The sequence below is a fragment of the Peromyscus californicus genome, unplaced genomic scaffold (genome assembly GCF_007827085.1).
Source record: "Peromyscus californicus insignis strain IS unplaced genomic scaffold, ASM782708v3 Scaffold_12__1_contigs__length_115047231, whole genome shotgun sequence".
Taxonomy (NCBI): domain Eukaryota; kingdom Metazoa; phylum Chordata; class Mammalia; order Rodentia; family Cricetidae; genus Peromyscus; species Peromyscus californicus.
This window is the reverse complement of record NW_026294413.1, coordinates 68,383,048-68,391,720: the sequence shown is the minus strand read 5'-3', so window position 1 is coordinate 68,391,720 and position 8,673 is coordinate 68,383,048. Positions and strand designations below refer to the sequence as shown.

General features: G+C 54.0%; 1 protein-coding gene across 2 annotated transcripts; it reads left to right on the top strand.

The window, feature by feature from the left end:
- The first annotated feature begins 944 nt into the window (after nt 1-944).
- On the top strand, nt 945-8,421 carry Rec8 (REC8 meiotic recombination protein). Of its 2 annotated transcripts, XM_052733160.1 has the most exons (20): nt 945-1,142; nt 1,355-1,463; nt 1,548-1,616; nt 1,700-1,842; nt 1,923-1,998; nt 2,143-2,263; nt 3,731-3,770; nt 4,822-4,901; nt 5,063-5,195; nt 5,278-5,350; nt 5,438-5,529; nt 6,126-6,175; nt 6,475-6,612; nt 6,903-6,966; nt 7,053-7,219; nt 7,360-7,408; nt 7,725-7,791; nt 7,901-8,020; nt 8,092-8,198; nt 8,302-8,421. In XM_052733160.1, the coding sequence occupies exons 2-20, from the start codon at nt 1,408-1,410 to the stop codon at nt 8,385-8,387; spliced, it is 1,731 nt and encodes a 576-aa protein (XP_052589120.1). In that variant the 5' UTR covers nt 945-1,142; nt 1,355-1,407; the 3' UTR covers nt 8,388-8,421. The 2 variants fall into 2 exon arrangements, with proteins under 2 accessions (XP_052589120.1, XP_052589121.1); XM_052733161.1 differs by lacking the exons at nt 945-1,142; nt 1,355-1,463; nt 1,548-1,616; ... (1 more) ...; nt 1,923-1,998; nt 3,731-3,770 and having other exon boundaries at nt 2,245-2,263.
- Nucleotides 8,422-8,673: the final 252 nt, after the last annotated feature.

Genomic DNA, 8,673 nt, shown 5'->3' with positions numbered 1-8,673 from the left:
TCGTCTTTTGTTTTGCTGCTCGCCTGGAAGTCACAGTGTAGACCTTCATGGCCTCAGACTCATAGGCTTTGCCTGACTCTGCCTCCTGAGTGCTTGGATCAAAGGCTGTTTTCTTCCGTGTTTGCAGTCCTTAGAGTCGAGCCCGGGGCCTTGCAGATGCACAGCAAGCTCTCTCCTACTGAGCTACACTCCAGCCCTGTTTTATATATATATATTTTATTTATTTATTTTTTTTTTTCCTGAGACAGGGTTTCGCTCTCGCTTCCTAACTGGCCTGTAGACCCAGCTAGTCTCAAACTCATAGACCTCCTCCTGTCACTGAGATAAAAGGTGCGCACTACCACGCCTGGCCTGTGTTTTTGCTTTTTGCTTAGAGATGTTGTCTAAATTGCCTTGGCTAAACCTGCCTCCCTGCCAAGTGGCAGGTGAGATTTCGGGAGTTTGTAGTTACAGCTCTTGTGGCTGTTTTCTTCCTTGTCGACATGTGGTGATTACAAGGCCACCTCACACTTAGTGCAACACAGACCCTTCCTGGACACAAAATCCGGTTGGTAGCGTTTAGGAGTAAGAACAGGGCTCATGCCCAGGCAAGGTACGGTGCCTTGCATCTCTGTATTATAAGCAGCGCCAGGGCATTTGCCCTTGACATGACCCCATCTCCCATTCCAGTAGCTACCGTGCTAGCAAGCTGTCTCCAGGGGGAAACTGGGTTTCCTTCTCGTTCATTGGCCAGCGGAACCCCTTGGAGAAATCCTTGTTACTACCCGAAAGAACGAGAGCCCATTGGCCAGGGCACCTCACAATGCCGCGGTAGCGCTCAGGGTTCTCCTGATTGGCTCCGCATCAGTCTCCAAGAGCCTATGGCCTGGAACTGAGTTTTGCTGCCAGGCACCGGGAGTCAGAGCTTCGCCTCCGCGGCTCCCCATTGGCTGTCCTGGCGCAAAGCCTCGGAGAGCGTGCTCCTGGTCCCGCTGGAGGGAGACTGGACCCGGAGCCAGGTCCAGACGCTCGACGCCGTCTCTGTGCTTGGGGACGAAGAAGGCCTGCTGACGAGGACTCCGTCTTCCCTGAAGACTGTCTTTTGTCGCTGCCAGGCTTCCCCTTGGAGCTCCCCATCTCTGTCCAGGACGCCAACCCTGAAGGTAAGTTCCACGCCCTCGAGTGATGTGCAGACCTACTCAGGAATGGCAGAATGCGGGGTGCCCAGCGCCTGCGGCTCTGTTGGGATACCTCCTAATTCAATTACCAGTAGTTGGCCGCCTTATTAACTGGGCTTTTTGCACCCATATCCACCATGCCCCCTGTCCAAATTCCTACTGCTCTTCAATGGTGCTGGGAATCCCGCGTCCTAAAGAATTCGGATTGCGATCCAAACGGGATTGGTGCTGGGCGTGAAACCGAGAGAAGATGTTCTACTATCCCAACGTGCTTCAGCGCCACACAGGCTGCTTCTCCACTATCTGGTGAGCCAGGGCTGATGGCTGACGCCAGGAGCCACGTAGTGGGAATCTCAGTTTGACAGGCCATACCCGTCCCCACCCCTCCAGGCTGGCGGCAACCCGAGGCAGCCGGTTGGTGAAGCGCGAATACCTGAAAGTGAACGTAGTAAAGACCTGGTAAGACCCGGAAAAGAGGGAGGGGCCTCCGGTTTGGGAGCTCCTGTGAGTGCCGCATTGATCAGAGCCTGTTGTTCTCCCAGTGAGGAAATCCTCAATTATGTGCTGGTGCGGGTACAACCTCCGATGCCCGGGCTGCCCCGGCCCCGCTTCTCCCTCTATCTCTCCGCCCAGCTGCAGATTGGTGTGATAAGGGTGTACTCACAGCAGTGCCAGTACCTTGTGGGTAAGGCTGGGGACCCTGGAGGTGGGCGAGAGCTGAATGGCCCGTGGCTAAGCTGGTTCTTTCACCCTCCCCGCCCACAGAAGACATCCAGCACATCCTGGAGCACCTGCACCGGGCCCAGCTGCGGATTCGGATTGATATGGAGGAGGCTGACCTGTGAGTCCCTGGAACTGGGGCCATCCAGACCTGCTTGGTCTCAGCCTCTTCTTTTTTTTTTGGGGGGGGGTGTCTGTGGCAGCGCCTACTGAGCCATCCCACCCACTGCCAGACTTGTCCTTGACATCTCACATTCTCTCCCAGACCTAGCTTGCTTCTTCCCAACTGCCTGGCCATGATGGAGACACTGGAAGATGCCCCAGAACCGTTTTTTGGGACGATGTCTGTGGATCCCAGACTTCCCAGTCCATTTGATATTCCTCAGGTAGGGCTCACTTCTCTAGATCACCTCAGGAGTCACAAGACGACAATAAGAAGGGAGAGTTGGTGTCCTTGTGTCAATCTGACGCTAAGGTTTGGGGTGGGACCCTGCCAGAGGTTTCCGTAAGAGGCCATGGAGCAAGGGGATTGGTGGGTGTAAACACGCAAGCACGCGCTTACTTAGAGTCAACCTGAGAGAACGGTTTCCCCGGGAGAGGCATTCTTCCCCTGTCTCCACTGCCCCCACCCCTGAGACCTGAATCTAGATGGTGGTTTTTCTTCCCTGTCCTCTCCCATCATCCCCACAGCTTAGACAGTACTCCAGACCCCACTGTCTCAGTCAAGCCGTTGGCCCTGAATGCAGAGTATCAGCACCGAGGGACCGTGGTGCCTGGGTTTAGTGGTACCCAGCCCCTTCTTCGCTCTTCTCTAGGCATCCTTAGCTACCAAACACCAGCCCATTTCCCATGTCCCCAAAGTGCCACGTCTGCTTGTGAAAATACATTTCTCAACCCACCAAGAATGGCTCTTCATTCTCTGCAAGTCAGGGCCTACTGAGCCTTACAGACTTAGTCTAAGGCCGCCCTTTCCATGAACTCATGATCCCACTCGAAGCCAGAAGCAAAGGATGGTTGGAACCTGAGCGCCCAGCCTGCTCTGTCCTTTTCATTGACTCTGCTGGCATCACACACAGACTGTCCCCACCACCATCTACCCAAGAGGCTTTTCTCTTCATCTCTGTCCACAACCACAGTTGATACATGGATGTCGCGGTACTTTTTGCACAAACTGACAAGGTGACAAATTAGGGGTGAGGCTAGGACAGGGACAGGAGGGACAACAGACAGGTAGGCTGGTGACTCTATGGCATCCTGATGTCAAATGGCACAAAGGTTTGGTTTAGGGGTTGGTGTAGCCCAGTGTTTGCTTAACGTGCACAAAGCCCTAGATTTGACTCCCAGTTCTGAAAACTCTCGAACACACACACACACACACACACACACACACACACACACACACGCACGCACATGCTGGATGTAGTGATATAAGCTAATTTAAGAACTCAAGAGTTTCAAGGAGGACTATTTAAAGCAGGGGTGGGGATTGGGTTGGAGCCATGGCCCAGTGGTTACGAGTATCCTGCTCTTACAGAGGACAGGACTTCACCGCCAGCTTTCAGCCACCCCTAACTCCAGCTCCAGGGATCCAACATCCAACCCTGTCTTCTGGCCTCCAAGGATGCATGCATACACACACAGATAAATAAAATCTTAAAAAAAATTTTTTTTCAGGCCAACCTGAGTTACACAGTGAGAGCTGTCTCAAAAATAAATAAGAAAGCAAAAATTCTAAAATAAAAAAAATATAGAGACTGCCAGATTGGTGTCCAGTGTCCACTGACTGTTTTGAAAATGAGGACTTAGAGGACTGAAGCTGACACCTATCTTTTGTTCCCAATTTCTTCCCAAAGATTCGACACCTTTTAGAGGCTGTGACCCCAGAGAAAATTGGTAAGGAGACTCCTCCTGAAGTCACCGCAGAGCCAGGTCAGCTGGGAGGGCCGTTCTGATGAAAGGCACAGGGAGCTGAATAGATAACTCTTTAAGAGGCAGGCCCAGTCAGGCCCAGGGACACATGTCTGTAATTTCACTTCCTTGGGAGGCTGAGGTGGGAAAACTGCAAGTTTATATAACTTAGATACATAGTTTATTTAAACTGCAAGTTTTATAACCTGCCTGGGTTATAGACTGAGTTCAAGGCCAGCCTAGACTGGTTAAGGAAACCATTTCAACATTTCCTTTTTTGGGGGAGAAAAAAAAACAAAAACAAAAACAAAAAAAACAAAAAACAGGTGGACACCTGTTATCCCAGCACTCAGAAAGTAGAGGCAGGAAGACCAAGAGTTCAAAGCCAGGGGCTGGCAAACTGGGTAAGAGTACTGACTGCTCAGACAGAGGACCCAGGTTCAGTTCCCACCATCCACACAGTGGCTCTCAACTACCTATAACTCTGCCTCCAGAGGATCTGATACACTGGCACCCATGTACCCACATAGAGACATATACACATTTACATAATTAACAATTAAGATAAATCTTTAAAAAAGAGTCCAAATGAGGTCAGAATTATCATCTTTATTTTAAGGCTCACAGAAATGAACTTGGAGCCGGGCGGTGGTGGTGCACGCCTTTAATCCCAGCACTTGGGAGGCAGAGCCAGGCGGATCTCTGTGAGTTCGAGGCCAGCCTGGTCTCCAAAGTGAGTTCCAGGAAAGGCACAAAGCTACACAGAGAAACCCTGTCTCGAAAAAAAAAAGAAAAGAAAAGAAAAAAGAAAAAGAAATGAACTTGGAGGCCGAGTGTGGTGATTGCACACATTTAATCTCAGCAGTGGCAGAGGCAGGCAAGGTCTCTTAGCTTGAGGCCAACCTGAAATGCACTCGGAGTATTTGCTGGTAATTAGCCTAGCCTGGGTCTGGCTCTCGGTCTCCAAAGTCCATGCTTTTGCCCCAACAACTTGGAAAGAAGTAGTAGCGCTGCTGTGACTTTGCCACCCCTCCAGACAGGGCCTTAGCCACTGTGCAGTCTCCCGAGATCATCACCCTACAGGAGGCAGAGCCCATACGCATGCTGCGGATCGAGGTGAGCTCCCCCTGAAACACAGGGCTCCAGTGCAGCCCCACCGCATCCCTGTAGTTCTGCCTTCTGTTTCCACTTCCCCCTCCCCCCACCCCGCCCCCTGAGTACCCACTGGGCTTCCTTGGGCTCAACCTCAAAAATCCACTCTCTTCCTCTGTCCGTAGGGGGAGCAGGATCTCCCAGAGGTCAGTCGAGGAGATTTGGACCTGCTGATCGCCGAGGAAGACGACGCCATACTGCTGGAGGAACGGCGGCGTCGGCGAGGCCGGCTGCGGAGGGCTTCCCCGGCACTGGATGGTCAGGTCCCCGCACAGCCAACCTGGGAGTGGACAGTGCCCCGTTCTCCTGTCTCCTAAGTGTACTGATCCTCTCTCCGCAGAATCCAAGGAAGAACCCCGGGCCCTGGAGGGAGATGGTGTGGTCCCCTCACTCTCGCCTCCAGCCCCTGCACAGTAAGGGCAGGAATCCCTGTACCAGGTAAGGGGTCATTGCTGGGAAGGGTTTCCTTATCTGCCTGTCCCCCCCCCCCCCTCCCGCAGGGTTGAAGAGATACCAGAAGCACTTCCAGGCCAGGTCTTACCTCCTGAGGTACAGAAGTTGACAGGCTGGGAGCCTGGGGCCCTCCCCACGGGTGAGTGTCCGTCACCTGGTGATTCCTTGGGAAGAGACTTGGACACTTGCAGAGACCAAAGTCCTTACCCCTACCTTCTGAGGAAGACACCGTCTGTAGCTGCAAGAATGAAGGGGTTAGCCGGGCGGTGGTGGTGGTGGTGGTGGTGCAGGCCTTTAATCCCAGGGCTTAGGATCTGTGTGAGTTCAAGGCCAGCCTGGTCTACAAAGTGAGTTCCAGGACATCCAGGACTACATAAAGAAACCCTCTCTCTGAAAACAAAAACCAAACAAACGAAGACTAATGAAGTGTGGAGATTAAACATCGGTAGCCCAGTCACTCCAGAAACGGGTTGGGGCAGGATTGCCAAAAACCGTCTGGGGCTAGAGTGCCAGACCTTGTGTTGGTGTTTTGCCATGGGTGTTTCGTCCCCTGGAACTGGAGTTACAGACAACTGTGAACTGCCATGTGGGTGCTGGGAATTGAACCCAGGTCCTCTGGAAGAGCAGTCGGTGCTCTTAACCTCTCAGCCATCTCTCCAGCCCCACCAGACCTTGTCTTAAAAAACAAACAAACCAACAACAAACCAGTGAGGGGGCTTATGGGTGTTGTTGCAGAGGTGACCCCGCCTCGGGAGCTGCGTCTACCTGCCCCACCTAGTCCAGAGGTGAGTAGGTTCTTCCCTGAGCTACAGCCTCTTTATCTTCCCTTCCTAAATCTTTGTCCTGAAGCCCATGGCCATTGCTAGTTCACAGTGAGGATTTTGCTTACACAGTAAAAGATGTCCCTTTCTTACCTCATGGTGTGGCTTCTCTTCCCAATAGGAACCTTTGAGTAAGCTAGGAGTTACGAAAGGACCTTACCCAAGCTTCCCCAGACAACTGACAGGGGCAGAGTGTGGGCCACTAGGAGTCCACTGGAAAGGGGAGACGGACAGCCTGACCCTTGCCTCTCCTTCTACTCCAGAAGAGGCTCCCGTCTCCTCTGAGGAGACCTGGCCGACGCCGCCGACGCCGCCAGTTACAATTCTGGGACAAGGAGACTCAGATCTCCCGGGAGAAATTTGAGGAACAATTACAGCCCGGGGTTCACTGCTCGGAGTATGTGAGTGCGGCTCAAGTTCCCCCTAGGGACGCAGGTCTGGCTGGACTTCTGAACTCCCAAGCAGCCCTGGGAGTACAAGAGAAGGCCCTACTTCCTAGAAAGTGCATGTGTGTGGGACTGCAAATGCCCAGCTTATCCCCGGACACCAGGTTACCATCTGCCCTTTTAGCCACAAGCACTGTGGGTCCGGTCATGAGCCTGCAGAGGCCTGGGCCCTGGGAACAGCGGACAGAGGGGCAGTGAGGAGTGGCGCTCTCATAAAGGGCCGCTGGCCTTTCACCCTCTTGCAGCCCGTGGTCCAGCCCGAAAGGATGATCACAAGCCCAGCGGAGCTCTTCAGGACCCCGACCGTCTGTAAGAACGGTGACGGTGGGGCAGGTGGGATCTTCAGAACTTGGACTCCTCGGTCTTATGATTTAAACCTTTCTCTTCGTTGTCAGCTGGCTGGCTGGCCCCAGAACTACTAGCTTTATGGACCCACTGTGCCCAGGTGCCCCCAAGAATGCTCAGACAAAGACCACCACTGGAGCCTGTAGAGGCAGCTGAGGAGAGGGGCGTGGCAGAGGAGGAGGAACGAAGAAAGACCGAAGGGCTGAGTGAGATTGAGGTAACCACCTCCACCGCGCCCTGGAAGCCCCTCGGCTCCGGCAAGCTCTAGCCGACTTCCTCCTGGCGTGCACCAGCTGGCTTACCAGACCAAGACCCTGACTGGTGCTTGGGTCTCAGTTCTTGCTCTCCCACCCGCAGGTTCTGAGGGAGGCCCAGGAGCCCAGTGGTCCCCTCATGCTCTCTTCAGGTAGGCACTTGCACAAGAGGGGCAGGTGGGACCCACTGTCCTAACCCGCCTCGGGAAGCGAGCACCCCAGCTGCTGAGGCTGTTTCTGACAGGGAGGGGCATGCCGAACATGAAGGGGGCACAGACTTGATTCTCCAGGGCTCCCACTTTGCACAAGTCTATACTAGGCTCCGGAACGTGGGGAGGGGAGCTCTGTAGTCCCGAGGACTGAACCCAAGGCCTTGTGCATGTCAGGCAAATGCCTCACCACTGAACTACATCCCCAGCATGGCCCCTTAGAGCCAAGCAGACTCCCTGGTGCTCTCTCCCTCGACAGAGCTCTCCCTGGAAGCAGCTGAGGAGGAAAAGTCCCGGACTAGCCTCATCCCCCCTGAAGAACGGTGGTAAGCAGGCAGGCGGCGGTGGTGCAAGCTCAAACCCACAGCGGCCCTGCCTGTTGTCACTGCCACGGCTACCCACCCCTTCCCTGAGCTGCCTCCCTTGGTCCCCTAGGGCCTGGATGGAGGAGGGGCAGCCAGAGGCCCCTGCACTGCCCATGCTGCCTGAACTCCCTGAAGTGCCCGTGGAGATGCCTCCAGAGCCTGAGTTGCTCACTTCCGAGGCTGTATTTAGGTACCAGAGAGGGGCCCCTCAGGGGGTAGGGCTAGTGTGTCAACCCCAGCTGACAGTCCTCAACCCCGCAGGGCCGTAGCCCTGGAGCTGCAGGCCAACAGGGTACCTGACTTCAGCAGCCTGGTGCCCCCTCTCAGCCCCCGCAAGCTGGCTTCTCGGGTCTTCTACCTGCTCCTGGGTGAGTGTAGGCCAAGAAAGACAGGGGCAGACAGGCCAGACACTGCTACAGCACACTCGTCACCATAGTGACAGTGTGACCTGCCTTCTCCTTTCCCAACTAGTACTGTCTGCACAGAAGATCCTTCGTGTGGAACAAGAGAAGCCATACGGGCGCCTCCTGATTCATCTGGGACCCAGAGTCCAATGAGCAAGTTCATTAAACCATATCCTACCTCACTGGACTTTGCCTGACATTTTTTTTTTTTTTAGAGATTTATTTTTAAATTATGTGTGTATGTTGAACGTGCAAATGAGTGCAGTTGTCTGGGAAGGCCACAAGAGGGCAGTGAACCCCTGGAGCTGGAATTAAAGACAGTTTGGCGCCATCTAGTGTGGGTTCTAGGAACTCCAGTCCCGTCTTCTGCAGGAACAGTATGCCGCCTTCAGTGCTGAGACACTCCAGCCCCTTGCCTGTCTCATTTCTGAACACACAC

Excerpts from the sequence above, each read along its gene's own strand:
- Rec8 (XM_052733160.1), top strand. The coding sequence starts at position 1,408 with ATGTTCTACTATCCCAACGTGCTTCAGCGCCACACAGGCTGCTTCTCC. Across the intron at positions 2,264-3,730 it reads GTCCATTTGATATTCCTCAG|ATTCGACACCTTTTAGAGGC; the intron begins GTAGGGCTCACT and ends TTCTTCCCAAAG. Across the intron at positions 6,967-7,052 it reads CTTCAGGACCCCGACCGTCT|CTGGCTGGCTGGCCCCAGAA; the intron begins GTAAGAACGGTG and ends CTTCGTTGTCAG.